We start from the raw sequence: 16,764 nt of genomic DNA, 5'->3' as shown, positions 1-16,764 counted from the left end.
TCTCACCCCGCCGCCCCGTGCGTGTGTGTGTGTGTGATCGCACCTCTCACCCCGCCGCCCCGTGTGTGTGTGTGTGTGTGATCGCACCTCTCACCCCGCCGCCCCGTGTGTGTGTGTGTGTGTGTCATCGCACCTCTCACCCCGCCGCCCCGTGTGTGTGTGTGTGTGTGTGTGTGATCGCACCTCTCACCCCGCCGCCCCGTGTGTGCGTGTGTGTGTGTGTGTGTCATCGCACCTCTCACCCCCGCCGCCCCGTGTGTCTGTGTGTGTGTGATCGCACCTCTCACCCCGCCGCCCCGTGCGTGTGTGTGTGTGTGTGTGTGTGATCGCACCTCTCACCCCGCCGCCCCGTGTGTGTGTGTGTGTGTGTCATCGCACCTCTCACCCCGCCGCCCCGTGTCTGTGTGTGTGTGATCGCACCTCTCACCCCGCCGCCCCGTGCGTGTGTGTGTGTGTGTGTGTCATCGCACCTCTCACCCCGCCGCCCCGTGTGTGTGTGTGTGTGTGTGTGTCATCGCACCTCTCACCCCACCGCCCCGTGTGTGTGTGTGTGTGTGTCATCGCACCTCTCACCCCGCCGCCCCGTGTGTGCGTGTGTGTGTGTCATCGCACCTCTCACCCCGCCGCCCCGTGCGTGTGTGTGTGTGTGTGTGTGTCATCGCACCTCTCACCCCGCCGCCCCGTGTGTGCGTCTGTGTGTGTGTGTCATCGCACCTCTCACCCCGCCGCCCCGTGTGTGCGTGTGTGTGTGTGTGTGATCGCACCTCTCACCCCGCCGCCCCGTGTGTGTGTGTGTGTGATCGCACCTCTCACCCCGCCGCCCCGTGTGTGTGTGTGTGTGTCATCGCACCTCTCACCCCGCCGCCCCGTGTGTGTGTGTGTGTGTGTGTGTCATCGCACCTCTCACCCCGCCGCCCCGTGTGTGTGTGTGTGTGTGTGTCATCGCACCTCTCACCCCGCCGCCCCGTGTGTGTGTGTGTGTGTGTGATCGCACCTCTCACCCCGCCGCCCCGTGTGTGTGTGTGTCATCGCACCTCTCACCCCGCCGCCCCGTGTGTGTGTGTGTGTGTGTGTGTGTCATCGCACCTCTCACCCCGCCGCCCCGTGTGTGTGTGTCATCGCACCTCTCACCCCGCCGCCCCGTGTGTGTGTGTGTGTGTGTGTGTCATCGCACCTCTCACCCCGCCGCCCCGTGTGTGTGTGTGTCATCGCACCTCTCACCCCGCCGCCCCGTGTGTCTGTGTGTGTGTGCGCGTGATCGCACCTCTCACCCCGCCGCCCCGTGTGTGTGTGTGTGTGTGTCATCGCACCTCTCACCCCGCCGCCCCGTGTGTGTGTGTGTGATCGCACCTCTCACCCCGCCGCCGTGTGTGTGTGTGTGTGCGTGATCGCACCTCTCACCCCGCCGCCCCGTGTGTGTGTGTGTGTGTGTGTGCGCGTGATCGCACCTCTCACCCCGCCGCCCCGTGTGTGTGTGTGTGTGTGTCATCGCACCTCTCACCCCGCCGCCCCGTGTGTGTGTGTGTGTGTGTGATCGCACCTCTCACCCCGCCGCCCCGTGTGTGTGTGTGTGTGTGTGTCATCGCACCTCTCACCCCACCGCCCCGTGTGTGTGTGTGTGTGTCATCGAACCTCTCACCCCGCCGCCCCGTGTGTGTGTGTGTGTGTGTGTCATCGCACCTCTCACCCCGCCGCCCCGTGTGTGTGTGTGTGTGTGTGTCATCGCACCTCTCACCCCGCCGCCCCGTGTGTCTGTGTGTGTGTGTGTGTGTCATCGCACCTCTCACCCCGCCGCCCCGTGTGTGTGTGTGTGTGTGTCATCGCACCTCTCACCCCGCCGCCCCGTGTGTCTGTGTGTGTGTGTCATCGCACCTCTCACCCCGCCGCCCCGTGTCTGTGTGTGTGTGTGTGTGTCATCGCACCTCTCACCCCGCCGCCCCGTGTGTGTGTGTGTGTGTGTGTCATCGCACCTCTCACCCCGCCGCCCCGTGTGTGTGTGTGTGTGTCATCGCACCTCTCACCCCGCCGCCCCGTGTGTGTGTGTGTGTGTGTGATCGCACCTCTCACCCCGCCGCCCCGTGTGTGTGTGTGTGTGTGTCATCGCACCTCTCACCCCGCCGCCCCGTGTGTGTGTGTGTGTGTGTGTGTGATCGCACCTCTCACCCCGCCGCCCCGTGTGTGTGTGTGTGTGTGTGATCGCACCTCTCACCCCGCCGCCCCGTGCGTGTGTGTGTGTGTGTGTGTGATCGCACCTCTCACCCCGCCGCCCCGTGTGTGTGTGTGTGTGTGTGTCATCGCACCTCTCACCCCGCCGCCCCGTGTGTCTGTGTGTGTGTGTGTCATCGCACCTCTCACCCCGCCGCCCCGTGTGTGTGTGTGTGTGTGTGTCATCGCACCTCTCACCCCGCCGCCCCGTGTGTGTGTGTGTGATCGCACCTCTCACCCCGCCGCCCCGTGTGTCTGTGTGTGTGTGTGTGATCGCACCTCTCACCCCGCCGCCCCGTGTGTGTGTGTGTGTGTGTGATCGCACCTCTCACCCCGCCGCCCCGTGTGTGTGTGTGTGTGTGTGTGTGTCATCGCACCTCTCACCCCGCCGCCCCGTGTGTGTGTGTGTGTGTGTGTGTGATCGCACCTCTCACCCCGCCGCCCCGTGTGTGTGTGTGTGTGTGTGTGTGATCGCACCTCTCACCCCGCCGCCCCGTGTGTGTGTGTCTGTGTGTGTGTGTCATCGCACCTCTCACCCCGCCGCCCCGTGTGTCTGTGTGTGTGTGTGTGTGATCGCACCTCTCACCCCGCCGCCCCGTGTGTGTGTGTGTCATCGCACCTCTCACCCCGCCGCCCCGTGTGTGTGTGTGTGTGTGTGTGATCGCACCTCTCACCCCGCCGCCCCGTGTGTGTGTGTGTGTGTGTGTGATCGCACCTCTCACCCCGCCGCCCCGTGTGTGTGTGTGTGTGTGTGTGTCATCGCACCTCTCACCCCGCCGCCCCGTGTGTGTGTGTGTGTGTGTGTGTCATCGCACCTCTCACCCCGCCGCCCCGTGTGTGTGTGGACCACAGCGCCTCCTGCTGGGGAGACTCATCTCACCTGTTCCCCCCCAAACACCATGGGCTGGGACCCCCCCGCACCCCGCAGCCAGACGCCTGGTGGGGAAGGGCCCAGGCTGCAGCTGGGGAGGGGGGCAGGGCACTGATGGGGGTTCAGGGTTGTGGGGGGATGTTTCAGTGCCTGGGGGATCTCACCCTCCCCAGCATAGCAGAGGCCCCCATGGTTACATCCCTCTTGCCCCACTCCAGCCTGGCTCTGCCCATGGATCCAGAGCCCCCTGGGGCAGATTCTCCCCCAGACCCCCTGGTGGCAAGTCATGGGAGTGCTCCGTGCCTCGGTTTCCCCACATGGCGAGCAGCCATTCTGGCTAGTGGGGAACACCGGGGCCTCGGGGGCAGAGCTGGGTTCGCGTCTGGCCTCAACAGCATGACGTGGGGACCCGGGAGAAAGAGAGGCTGCAGGGAAATGGGGCTGGGAAACTGAGGCACAGGGACCAGACTCAAATTGAAACCTCTCCCCCCAGAGCAAACCAATGCCCCCACTGCCTGGTGCCCACCCCCACCATGCACACCCCCTAAGGGCAGCTCCGCACCAGCCCCCCGATGTGGGGGTGACACACAGGCCCCACGGCGCTCTGCGAAAAGGTGGGTTTATTGCAGCGATGGGGGATCCCGGGGGTGTGGGGGGGTCCTGGCGGTGGGGGGGGGGGGGGGCTCAGCTGTCCAGGCTCATGAGCAGGGCGGTCCCCCGTTTGATCCAGTGGTCGGGGGGGACGGCGCCGGTCCGCAGCTCCACCCCGATGACGAAGGAGGGGCGCCCGGCGGAGCCGGCCCGGTTTGGGTAGTAATAGCAGGGGCAGGCATAGGTCCCTGCGAGAGAGAGCGGGTCAGCGGGTGGGGCCCAGGCTGCCCCCCAGAGCATCCGGAGACCCCCCTGCCCCACACCTGGGAGACCATGAGCCTCTGGGTTGAGCCCAGAGACTCCGTCAGCCCAGTGCCCCCCAGACCCTCCCCCTCTCACCCGTCAGCGCCCCCACCCCAGAGCCTCCCCCATCAGCCCAGCGCCCCCCCAGACCCACCCACATCAGCGCCCCCCACCCCAGACCTGCCTCCATCAGAACAACGCCCCCCCCCCCAGGCCCTGCCCCATCAGCCCAGCACCCCCCACCTCTCGCCTATCAGCACCCCCACATCCAGACCCTCCCCCATCAGAACAGCACCCCCCCACCTCTCGCCCATCAACGCCCCCACCCCAGACTCTCCCATCAGCCCAGTGAACCCCCAGAACCCTCCCCCATCAGAACAGCACCCCCACCCACTGCCCCATCAGCCCCATGCCCCCCCAGACCTATCACCCGTCAGTGCCCCACCCCCTCAGCACCCCCCACACCCCTCCCTGTCAGACCAGTACCCCCCCAACCCCTCCTCCAAAGGGGCAGCACCCCCCAATGTGGTCAGCACAACCCCAGACCCTTCCCCTATCAGCACCCCCCCCCGAGACCCCTCCCCTGTCAGCCCCATGCCCCCCAACCCCTCCCCCCCACGGGCGGTGCGCCCCGACCCCCCAGACCTTTGCTGCTCTTCTTCTTGCTCTCGCCGGGTCTGAAGTGCACCGTGGGCAGGGGGCAGACGAGCTGCATCGGCTCCGCTTCCACCAGACACGAGTTCTTCTTGTCCCAGCCCGCGCCCTCCAGGTACAGCCCCCGGACCCACACACCGTCCTGGGGGGCAGGGAGCGTCACCCCGGGCGCGGCCCCCCCCCCACGCCGTCCCGGGGGGCAGGGAGCGTCACCCCGGGCGCGGCCCCCCCCACGCCGTCCCGGGGGGCAGGGAGCGTCACCCCGGGCGCGGCCCCCCCCCCACGCCGTCCCGGGGGGCAGGGAGCATCACCCCGGGCGCGGCCCCCCCCCCCACGCCGTCCCGGGGGGCAGGGAGCGTCACCCCGGGTACAGCACCCCCCCACACACTCAGACACCATCCTGGAGGGATGGGAGCGTCACCCCTGGTACACCCCCCACACTCAGACACCGTCCTGGGGAGCAGGGAGCATCGCCCCAGGTACAGCCCCCCCCACACACGCTGTCCCGGGGGGCAGGGAGGGTTAGGGGTGACCCCACCGACCCCCATGGGCGCTGGCCCCAGACACGCACCTTGGGCGGATACACCAGGTTGTTGTCATCCACCGTGGAGACGATGAACTCCCACGACAGGGTGTCCACCGAGATCTGGAGGGGGGGCAGGGAGAGGGGGTGGGATGGACCTGGCCCCTCCATCCTAGGAGTTCCCCTTTCCAGCAGGGCTGGGAACTGCCCCAGGTGCCTGCACGTGCCCCCAGGGCAGAGGGGGGCTCCGGCTCCATGGCCCTTTTAGCTCTTGCCCCCCCACACTCTAACCACTAGCCCCCACTGCCCTCCCAGCACCAGGGAGAGAACCCAGGAGTCCTAGCTCCCAGCCCCCCTGCTCTAACCCACCAGCCCCCACTGCCCTCCCAGCACCAGGGAGAGAACCCAGGAGTCCTAGCTCCCAGTCCCCCTGCTCTAACCCACCAGCCCCCACTCCCCTCCCAGCGCCAGGGAGAGAACCCAGGCGTCCTGGCTCCCTGCCCCCCAGCAGTACCCACGTTGTTCTGGCGGGCGGCTGCCTGCAGCACGGCCGTCAGGAACCCGGTGGGGAAGGTGAAGCCCGAGAGCCAGAAGAGCACGGGGGGATGCGCCGTCTCGGCCCAGCGGGCAAACTGCTCCACCCGCTGGCCCAGGTCCCGGGTCCAGGCGGCCAGCGGCTTCTGCGAGGGGTAAGCCTGGAGGGGGGGCAGGCACACGGCACAGCTCAGCATCGCTTGCCCCCCAGCGCTTGGAGCCTTTCACACACAGGGAAACTGAGGCACAGATCACCCAGGAGCCCTCATTCCTTGCTCCGTTGCCCCGCCCTCTCCACAGGGGCTCTTTATCCTCCCCCATGCCCACCCCCCAGGAGCGGAGGGTGGGCATGGGGGAGGATAAAGGGGGTGGTTCTCCTGCAAGCCCCACCCACAGCAGTTGAAGATTTGATGGGGGGGTGTGTGTGGAAGGAACCTTCCCAATCGACCCACCGGTAGCCCCAAAACCAGACACCCCTGGTACCCCCAGCCTGCTCCATTGGGAGCGCACGGGAGGGCAGCACTGGGGAGTCCCTGGGCCCCCAGGAAGGGTAGGGGGCTCTCCCATGGGGCAGCGACTCCAGCACTCCCCCCAGCCGGGGGTGCCCTTACCCTCTCCCACATGGGGGGCACACGGGCGTCGAAGATGCAGTTGAAGATCTCTTCCAAGGTGGTAGACATGACCACCAGCCCCTGGATGCCCTTCTCCAGCTCCACCAGCGAGGATCTAGGGGGGAGGACACAGGTTATGCAGGGTCCCCCTTGGCAGGCCCCACACCCGGCCCCCAGCGCTGCCCCTGGTCTCTCCTGGGCCCAGAGGAACTCTGCACTGGGATCCCACGTTTGGCTCCAGGCCCCCTGGGCTGGAGTATCCCGGCTCTCTGATCTGCAGGAGGGCTGGGCAGGGGTTTGCTGAAGTCTGGGTGCTGCCCAGACCCCCCGGCCGAGATTGGGGCCCCGTTGCACCGGGTGCTGCCCAGACCCCCAACTGAGATTGGGGCCCCGTCACGCCGGGTGCTGCCCAGACCCCCCTGACCGAGACCGGGGCCCCATCCTGCCGCACTGCACAGCCCCATGGAAAGGCAGTCCCTTGGGTGGGGATAACAGCTAAGCTGGACCGGGGCTCGTGCCCCCCAGGCCGTGGCGCTGACCTGATGACCTGCAGCAGGGCATTGTAGCGCTGGATCTCCTGCAGCAGCACCACGTTGAGGGGTGATGGGTCGTCAGCCAGCACCTTCTGGGTGCCCCTGTAGTCCAGCTCCTGCGGGATCTTGCTCAGCACGTCGGCTGACAGCTCCAGGACCTGCCGGGCGAGGGGCGTGTGAGCCACTGGTGGGCGGGGCCTGGGGGAGGTCCCCACAGGATGGAGCCCCCCTGCCCCAGAACTGCGGGCGGCTCTCTTGAGTCTGCAGGCAGCCTGGAGAGTCGGTGGCGGTGCCTGATTGCCCCGGTGCCCCTCCTCACCAGCTGCCCTGGATCTAAGGAGCAGACCCCTGGGCCCAGCTGGCAGCACCCAGGACCCTCCCCTCTGAAGTGCAGGTGGCACTGGAGTCCGGGTCTCCCTGCCGCCAGGTACCTTGTCCTCGCGGCTCTGCCCGGCGGCCCCGCTGGGCGTGATCTGGGGCTGCAGGGACAGCAGGGTCTCAAAGAGGGTCCTGGCCTCGGTGATCTGGGAGGCCACGTCGGCGTTGGGGTGCTGGCCGAAGGCCTCAGGCAGGTCCATGCTGGGCAGCATGCTGATGTACTCCCGGTAGGAGGCCAGGATCCCATCCTTGGGGATGTAGTAAGTGTCGAGCACTGACAGCCTGGGAGCATGGGAAGAGTCAGGGCTCGCAACTGCTCAGCCCCCAAGAATCCCCAGCCCCCTCTTCTATGTGCCCTCCACTACAGCCCCCCAGCACCCCGTCCTCTGCCCCAGCTGTCTCCATTCACTCCTCTCCCACCCTTTGCCATCCCCCACTGAAGCTATTTTTGCCTGCATGGGGCAAGCCATTCACAGGAGACCCCAAGGAGAGAGGGAGAGGGGCAGGCAGGGGAGCACCCATGAAGGGGGCACAGCTCAAAGTGCTACAGTTTACTGCCCTCCGTCTCCTTTGAGCTGGGTCCCTTGGGTGTCCCTCTGCAGTGGTGCACCACGACCCCCTCCCCGGCGATTTCAGCGTCCCTGCTTCCCAGGGCAGAGGCCCTGGCCTTGTCCCGTCCCACTCCCTCAGTTTGCGTCTCCTCTGCAGACTCGAGCAGGGAAGAGTTGCTGTTTCCTTCCAGATCACTGATAAGGATGTTCATCAGTGTATGGCCAAGAGGTGACCCCTGCGGGACCCCACGGGAAACACTCGTTGGGTGACAATTCCCCGTTTACTATTCCATTTTGAGCCCTGCCAGCCAGTTTTTAACCCATTGAATGGGTGCCCTGTTCATTTGATTAGTCAGCATTATTACATCTATTGACCAAACCTGTCGTCTCCTCAAAAAATATCAAGTTCGTTTGACAGGATCTATTTTCCATCTTGATTTGCATTACTCTCCTTTAATTCTTTTTTAATCCAGTCCCTTATCAGTTGCTCCATCATCCATGTCAGGCTGACAGGCCTATAATTACCTGTGTCATTCTGTTTACCCTTTCTTAAAATTGGCACATTAGCTTTCTTCCAGTCTTCCGGAACTTCCTCAGTGCTACAAGACTGAGTGAATATCAACATTAACCGTCCAGAGAGCTCCTTGGCCAGCTCTTTTAACTCTTGTGTGCACGTTATCTGGACCTGCCAATTTTAAAATGTCTGACTTTAGTAGCTTCTGTTTAACATCCTCCAGAGACACTAGTGGAACAGAATGAGTGTTATCACCATATGATGAGACTATATCACGTTTTTTCTCCAAATACAGAACCGAAATATTTCTTGAACGTTTCGGCCTTTCTGCATTATTCTTTATAAGTCTATCATTTCCATCTAGTAATGGACCAATACCATTGTCAGGCTTCTTTTCGTTCCTACTATATTTAAAAAACTCCATTTTATTGTCTTTAACTCTGCTGGCCATAGATTTCTCCTTGTGTTCCTCGGTTTCCCTTATCAATTTTCTACAATTCCCAACTTTTGATTTATACTTATGAATATCAATTTCCCCTTTCTTCCATTTGTTACATACATAGCTGCCTTCACTGCCCCTCTAAACAAGGTCAGCTTTTGGGGTCTCTTCTGCAACGATTCCCAATTATCATTCACATTCTTCAGATGAAATTCTTCCTCCCAGCTGATGTGGCTCATAATTGTTTTCAGCTTTGTGAAATTGGCCTATTAAAGCACCCAATATATATATTCCTGCTCTGGACTTTCACCAGGGATTTTTCTCCCTACACATTATAGATAGGTGCACAAGGAGGCGGCCAACCTGTTCCCTAGTGTGGTTTGGTGGGCTGGAGCAGACACCAGCTAATGACTCTCCCCATCTTGTGCTTCATCTGGTAGGACATTGATCCATACGCATTCGAGAGCATTTTCTTCCGACTTGTCTGTGACTCGGCAACAGGCAATGCCATTTTTGCCCCCTCGAGCCTTCCCAAATAGGGCGATGCCATTAACATTCCAGGCACAGGAATCATCCTGCCAGGTTCCAGTAACACCAACTAGCTCAAATCGATGCTCATGAATGAGCAATTCCAATTCCTCCTGTCACCCAGGCTCCAGGCAATTCAGGAATCTCTTCATCTCCTTTGATTCCTTGATTCATTTTGTTCTCACCATCTCACTTACACATCTCACTTGCACACTCACTCCTGCCGCCTGTCCCCGAGGAGACTCGTCCCCCCTCTGTCATACAGCCCTGGCCTCACAGCCTGTGGACCAAAGTTCCACACAATCAGAACCCGACAGCACTTTGGCTCGCCAGCAGATCATTCCCAGAACCTTCTGCCATCTTGCTTCCTTCGCTCATGAGACAGGAAGGAGCTCCGAGAAGATCACATGGCTGTTCTTCTTTGGCACGTGCCCGAGTTCTCTGAAGGCATCTCCAGCCTGCGCGCGATCCAGTGTCGTGAGTGCCAACAGGTGCTATCACCAATAGATCATTGCCCGGTGATGGCAGAAGCCCAGCAGATTGTAGAGAAAAGAGACGGGGAAGGGAAGGTGAAACGGCTGTTCTGACCTCCAAAACTCACTTGTCAGACATTACTCTCTCCTGCGCAGGTCGGAAATGGGAAAGACGATATCCATAGAGCGGAAGGAGGATGGGACAGTGTAGCTGTAGATTCTTGTGGAGTGGACAATCTGGACTGGAATCGGCTCCCTGGGGGGGGGGGTGTGTGGAATCTCCATCCTTAGAGGATTTTGTTGGAGTTGGTCCTGCTTTGAGCAGGGGGTTGAACTAGATACTTCCTGAGGTCTCTTCCAACCCTAATCTTATGACTGTCGAACAAGTCATCAAAACTGGAGTTTGGAAGTGGCTGGCTGGCTGGGATGAAGTAGCTGCAGTCATTGCCGACTTCTCTCTTGGAGTATCTAGGTCTCTTGGCAGGCGGTCCACAGGGCCTCCGGAAACTAGAGAGGTGAACTGGGTGAGATCTCTGGGCTGGTAGAGACATGCTACGTTTTCTTTTGTTTGCAGGGGTACAGATCACGAGGGACCCAAACGGTGTGAAGAGAGTCATCCGTAGACCCAGTATCAGCTGCATCTAAGGCGGTCTGTAATGATGTTCTCGCTAAGAGTTACCCTTCCAATGGCTTTACATTGTACCCGGTGCTCCTCTGGGACGTGCTCAATCAAGGTGTTGAATTTATTGGACTTCAGATGGTCGGATTTTGCCATAAGCGCCGGGCAGTTTGCTCTTCTGAATTGCAACCTTGCAGAGAAGTAACTTGAGACCGAAGAGATTGAGGTATTTCTGCTCCTTGCAGTAGGGTATCATGTTGTCAACCGCGCTCAAGTGTCTCCACAACCAGGAGTTCAGTGTCGGGTGTGAAAATCAAAACTCTGCGTCCTCACCGGAAAATAGTATTTCTCCCGCTCCTTGTGAGAACGACCCGGAACCCTTCGCCATCGCTGGCAGTACACGGCTCAGAGCTCCCAGTATGGCCACGGGGGGGGGGGGGGGCAGATGGCAAAGGAGAAGGCATCCACCATCAGTCATACCATGTAGAGGGGAGATGAGGTCATCTAGCCTCCATTCTCAGAACAGGCAGGATATGAACAGACGGGAGAACCCGGAACTGAAATCTGCCAATCAGAAGGCTCATCAGGAGGTTGATAACTGTTCCCCCTGAATGGTTGACGAAGATCTCCATGAAAATGCAGAGTTGGTGACACAGAAGATCTTGGCACGGAGAGCTGTCCGGGACCAGTGAGCAATGGAGACTCTGTCTCCTTTGCCACAACAAGTTCTATCAAATACCTAGACGCCCACGGTACCAACGGTGCATAGGCAGAGGGCTTCAGAACCGAAGTAGGTACCCGTCTGGAGCATGTCAGCACTATGGACACTTGACGCTTCGGGAGCTGCCTTTGGGGTTGGTGATGGAGACCTCTTATGAGAGCTAACGTGCCTGCTCCTCTTGTCGGTACCAGCTGATGTCTGAGGGGCGCATCTGGTGACCAGTGTGACGTTACACTCCATATGTTTTATGGAAATATGCTTATGAGTGTGAATATGATGTAACTGGAATATGCTTTGTGCAAAAGGTCTCTTGTAAAGTATCATTATAAAGCTTATAATCTACTGAATATGTTCCTCCTATTTGTATGCATGTATCATTCTTGTATCTGAAGCTACAAATATGAAGTCTAACTCTGAGCTCCTATCGGAATTATGCAAAGTGTGGACCATTAATGGTGGTTTAGAATCTTGATGGCTCCCATTGACTAGGACAATTGGTTGTAAATGGTTTATCTACCTGCAAGCCTTCCTGTGTCCAAGTGAGCCCGCCCAGGAAGAATGGAGGCTGGGGTCTAACAGGACATGTGAACATGTCACCTAATACTGGAATCCATCTGAAACCTGGTGCTTTTCCATTTAGAAGGAGGGGTGGGGACCCAGCAAGACAAAAGATTCCTGCCTTGTGCCAAAGCTATAAAAGGGGGTGGAACAGAACAAAGGGGAAACAACTAGTTTCCACCCGAGCTGTCTGCTGAAACTAACAAGGACAGTACCGGGGGAAGGATTGGGCCCAGACTAGGAAGGAGTCTAGTTTGTGAAAGAAGCTTATTGGACCATCTCTGAGGGTGAGATTTTACCTGTATTCAGTTTCTTAATGTAGTGGGCTTAGATTTACCTGTTTTTGCTTGGTAACTTACTTTGCTCTGTCTGTTAGTACTTGAAACCACTGAAATCCTACTTTTTATACTTAATACAATCACTTTTGTTTATTAACAAACCCAGAGCAAGTATTAATACCGGGGGGGGGGGGGGGACAGCTGTGCACCTCTCTCTATCAGTGTTATAGAGGGCGGACAATTGATGAGTTTACCCTGTATAAGCCTCATACAGCGTAAAATGGATTTATTTGGGGTTTGGATCCCATTGGGAGCTGGGGGTCTGGGTGCTGGTGATAGGAGACCTGCTGAGCTGTTTTTAGGTAAAGTCTGCAGCTTTGGGGGACATGGACCAGACCTGGGTCTGGGTTGCAGCAGGCTGGCGTGTCTGGCTCAACAAGGCAGGGTTCTGGAATCCCAGTCTGGCAGGGAAAACGGGCTCAGAGGTAATTCCAGTACGTCAGGTGACAGTCCCAAGGGGGTCTCTGTGACCGAACCCATCACAACTAGGATCTAGAGGTAGTCGGGAAGGAGAAGGGGGATCCGGATCATGAAAAGCCCAGAACAACCCTCAGATGGGGACAGAACAAACAAAGGGGAAAACCAGTATCAACTGAAGCTACACCAAACCACCCATGTAAATGAGTCTCGGGGCAGATGGAAGTGGGGATGCCAGGCCAAAGGTGGTTGAGAAGGAACCAAGGGTGGATCGGGGGCCCACGGGTGGGCTGAACAGGAACCAACACTACGCGCAAGAGGAGGGGTGGAGGTAGACGCTGAGAAGGCCCCGCCCCCATACTTGTAGAAGGGCGTGACCAGGCTCTGCTCGCAGAAGTAGTCGTTGATGTAGGTGGTGAGCAGGCGCCGGTCCCAGTTGTCCGTCACGTGGCCCCCGTAGTTGACGCCTGCGATCAGGTACTTGAGGGCGTCCCAAGGCGTCTCCTCATACTCGTCCAGGTACAGGCTCAGCAGGTTCTCTGATACCTGGGGGGCACAGCCAGCACCATGCCAATGGTACAGGGCCCACAGTGTCCACTCGGGTGGGCTTCAGGGGCCACTATTACCAGGTTCAGGGGTTTGTTGTTGTAGGGTCCATGGGTGGTAGTGGCGGAGGATTGTTATCGTTGGCTCTGGGGGTGACGGGGGGTGGTTATCACTGGCATGGGGGAGTGATGGGGGGTGGTTATCATTGGCTCTGGCGGTGCCGGGGGGTGGTTATTGTGGGCTCTGGCGGTGGCAGTGACGGGGGGTTGTTACCGTAGGGTCTGGTGGTGGCGGGGTGTTGTTACTGTTGGCTCTAGCGGTGCTGGGGGGTTGTTACCATTGGCGGTGGCAGGGGGTTGTTACCGTAGGCTCTGGGGGTGCTGGGGGTTTGTTATCGTTGGCTCTGGCGGTGGTGACGGGGGGTTGTTATTGTTGACTCAGGCGGTGCCGGGGGGTTGTTACTGTTGGCTCTGGCGGTGGTGACGGGGGGTTGTTACCGTTGGCTCGGCGGGTGCCGGGGGGTGGTTATCTTTGGCTCTGGCGGTGGCGGGGCGTTGTTACTGTTGGCTCTGGGGGTGGTGACTGGGGGTTGTTACCATTGGCTCGGGGGGTGCCGGGGGGTGGTTATCTTTGGCTCTGGCGGTGGCGGGGCGTTGTTATTGTTGGCTCTGGCGGTGGTGACGGGGGGTTGTTACCGTTGGCTCGGGGGGTGCCGGGGGGTGGTTATCTTTGACTCTGGCGGTGGCGGGGCGTTGTTATTGTTGGCTCTGGCGGTGGTGACGGGGGGTTGTTACCGTTGGCTCGGGGGGTGCCGGGGGGTGGTTATCTTTGGCTCTGGCGGTGGCGGGGCGTTGTTATTGTTGGCTCTGGGGGTGGTGACTGAGGGTTGTTACCGTTGGCTCGGGGGGTGCCGGGGGGTGGTTATCTTTGGCTCTGGCGGTGGCGGGGCGTTGTTATTGTTGGCTCTGGGGGTGGTGACAGGGGGTTGTTACTGTTGGCTCGGGGGGTGCCGGGGGGTGGTTATCTTTGGCTCTGGCGGTGGCGGGGCGTTGTTATTGTTGGCTCTGGCGGTGGTGACGGGGGGTTGTTACCGTTGGCTCGGGGGGTGCCGGGGGGTGGTTATCTTTGGCTCTGGCGGTGGCGGGGCGTTGTTATTGTTGGCTCTGGCGGTGGTGACGGGGGGTAGTTACCATTGGCTCGGGGGGTGCCGGGGGGTGGTTATCTTTGGCTCTGGCGTTGGCGGGGCGTTGTTATTGTTGGCTCTGGGGGTGGTGACGGGGGGTTGTTACCGTTGGCTCGGGGGGTGGTTATCTTTGGCGGTGGCGGTGGCGGGGCGTTGTTATTGTTGGCTCTGGCGGTGGTGACTGGGGTTGTTACCGTTGGCTCGGGGGGTGCCGGGGGGTGGTTATCTTTGGCTCTGGCGGTGGCGGGGCGTTGTTATTGTTGGCTCTGGCGGTGGTGACTGGGGTTGTTACCGTTGGCTCGGGGGGTGCCGGGGGGTGGTTATCTTTGGCTCTGGCGGTGGCGGGGCGTTGTTATTGTTGGCTCTGGCGGTGGTGACTGGGGTTGTTACCGTTGGCTCGGGGGGTGCCGGGGGGTGGTTATCTTTGGCTCTGGCGGTGGCGGGGCGTTGTTATTGTTGGCTCTGGCGGTGGTGACGGGGGGTTGTTACCGTTGGCTCGGGGGGTGGTTATCTTTGGCTCTGGCGGTGGCGGGGCGTTGTTATTGTTGGCTCTGGGGGTGGTGACGGGGGTTGTTACCGTTGGCTCGGGGGGTGCCGGGGGGTGGTTATCTTTGGCTCTGGCGGTGGCGGGGCGTTGTTATTGTTGGCTCTGGCGGTGGTGACGGGGGGTTGTTACCGTTGGCTCGGGGGGTGGTTATCTTTGGCTCTGGCGGTGGCGGGGCGTTGTTATTGTTGGCTCTGGCGGTGGTGACTGGGGTTGTTACCGTTGGCTCGGGGGGTGCCGGGGGGGTGGTTATCTTTGGCTCTGGCGGTGGCGGGGCGTTGTTATTGTTGGCTCTGGCGGTGGTGACGGGGGGTTGTTACCGTTGGCTCGGGGGGTGGTTATCTTTGGCTCTGGCGGTGGCGGGGCGTTGTTATTGTTGGCTCTGGGGGTGGTGACGGGGGTTGTTACCGTTGGCTCGGGGGGTGCCGGGGGGTGGTTATCTTTGGCTCTGGCGGTGGCGGGGCGTTGTTACCGTAGGGTCTGGCCACGGCCCCCGCACCTCGAAGTCGGAGTCGTTGAAGCCGTACACCACGTTCCAGCCGAGCTGCAGGAATTTCTTGCGCTCCAGCAGGACGCTGTGGAAGAAGCAGAGGGCGAACAGCAGCTTCTTGTACTTGGCTGGCTTGGTGCAGCGCCCGAACTGCGGCTCCGTGACCAGCTGGTACAGGCGCCTCATGTTGGCCTTGAGACCCTGCCAGGGAGAGGGGGAGGGGCTCAGCGCGGGCACCAGGCTGCCCCTGCCCTGCCGGAGCACGCGGCTCAGCACGGGCACGGCTGGCACAGGGCAGGGCGGCTGCCCCTCTCACCGCGGGGGGCTCCGTGCTCATCTTGATGCCGGCCTGCAGGACGGAGATGGGGAAGTCGGGGTGGGGGCTGGAGCTGAGCCAAAGGCGGAAGGCCGGGTGCGGCTCCTCCACCTGCAGCTGCTCCACCAGCTTGTCCAGCTGCGGCATCCAGGAGAGCGAGAGGTGGCAGTTGGCCAGGAACACCCAGTTCCCTGTCAGCGAGCACAGGGGAGACGAATGGGCCTCCCGGACGCCGGGTTCCCACCGGCCGGGCCCAGAGCCTCCCGGATCCCTCCCCTGGGTCCCCCAGCCGGCCGGGCCCAGAGCCTCCCCGGATCCCACCCCTGGGTCCCCCGGCCGGCCGGGCCAGAGCCTCCCCGGATCCCACCCACGGGTGCCCCAGCCGGCTGGGCCCAGAGCCTCCCCGGATCCCTCCCCTGGGTCCCCCAGCCAGCCGGGCCCAGAGCCTCCCCGGATCCCTCCCCTGGGTCCCCCGGCCAGCCGGGCCAGAGACTCCCGGATCCCTCCCCTGGGTCCCCCGGCCGGCCGGGCCAGAGCCTCCCGGATCCCACCCACGGGTCCCCCCAGCCAGCCGGGCCCAGAGCCTCCCCGGATCCCACCCCTGGGTCCCCCGGCCAGCCGGGCCAGAGCCTCCCCGGATCCCTCCCCTGGGTCCCCCAGCCGGCAGGGCCCAGAGCCTCCCGGATCCCACCCCTGGGTCCCCCAGCCAGCCGGGCCCAGAGCCTCCCCGGATCCCTCCCCTGGGTCCCCCCGGCCAGCAGGGCCCAGAGCCTCCCCAGATCCCACCCCTGGGTCCCCCAGCCAGCCGGGCCCAGAGCCTCCCCGGATCCCTCCCCTGGGTCCCCCGGGCGGCCGGGCCAGAGCCTCCCGGATCCCACCCACGGGTCCCCCGGCCGGCCGGGCCAGAGCCTCCCGGATCCCACCCACGGGTCCCCCAGCCAGCCGGGCCCAGAGCCTCTCCGGATCCCTCCCCTGGGTCCCCCGGCCGGCCGGGCCCAGAGCCTCCCCGGATCCCACCCCTGGGTCCCCCGGCCGGCCGGGCCCAGAGCCTCCCGGATCCCTCCCCTGGGTCCCCCGGCCGGCAGGGCCCAGAGCCTCCCCGGATCCCACCCCTGGGTCCCCCGGCCGGCAGGGCCCAGAGCCTCCCCGGATCCCACCCCTGGGTCCCCCGGCCGGCAGGGCCCAGAGCCTCCCCGGATCCCACCCCTGGGTCCCCCGGCCGGCAGGGCCCAGAGCCTCCCCGGATCCCACCCCTGGGTCCCCCGGCCGGCAGGGCCCAGTGCCTCCCCGGATCCCACCCCTGGGTCCCCCGGCCGGCAGGGCC

General features: G+C 61.9%; 1 protein-coding gene across 1 annotated transcript in view; it reads right to left on the bottom strand.

Annotated features, from left to right (window-relative positions):
• Positions 1-3,760: 3,760 nt before the first annotated feature.
• The window catches only part of DNAH2 (dynein axonemal heavy chain 2), a 106,501-nt gene continuing 93,497 nt past the window's right edge, over positions 3,761-16,764 (bottom strand). The window contains 10 exon segments of the mRNA XM_077806634.1: positions 3,761-3,915; positions 4,616-4,766; positions 5,196-5,270; positions 5,666-5,842; positions 6,293-6,407; positions 6,832-6,983; positions 7,257-7,485; positions 12,723-12,907; positions 15,134-15,325; positions 15,441-15,631. Of these exon segments, the coding sequence (XP_077662760.1) occupies positions 3,761-3,915; positions 4,616-4,766; positions 5,196-5,270; positions 5,666-5,842; positions 6,293-6,407; positions 6,832-6,983; positions 7,257-7,485; positions 12,723-12,907; positions 15,134-15,325; positions 15,441-15,631 (1,622 nt within the window).

The sequence above is a fragment of the Eretmochelys imbricata genome, chromosome 28, assembly GCF_965152235.1.
Source record: "Eretmochelys imbricata isolate rEreImb1 chromosome 28, rEreImb1.hap1, whole genome shotgun sequence".
Classification (NCBI taxonomy): domain Eukaryota; kingdom Metazoa; phylum Chordata; order Testudines; family Cheloniidae; genus Eretmochelys; species Eretmochelys imbricata.
The sequence above is the reverse complement of the archived record's forward strand: the minus strand, read 5'-3'. Positions and strand labels throughout refer to the sequence as shown.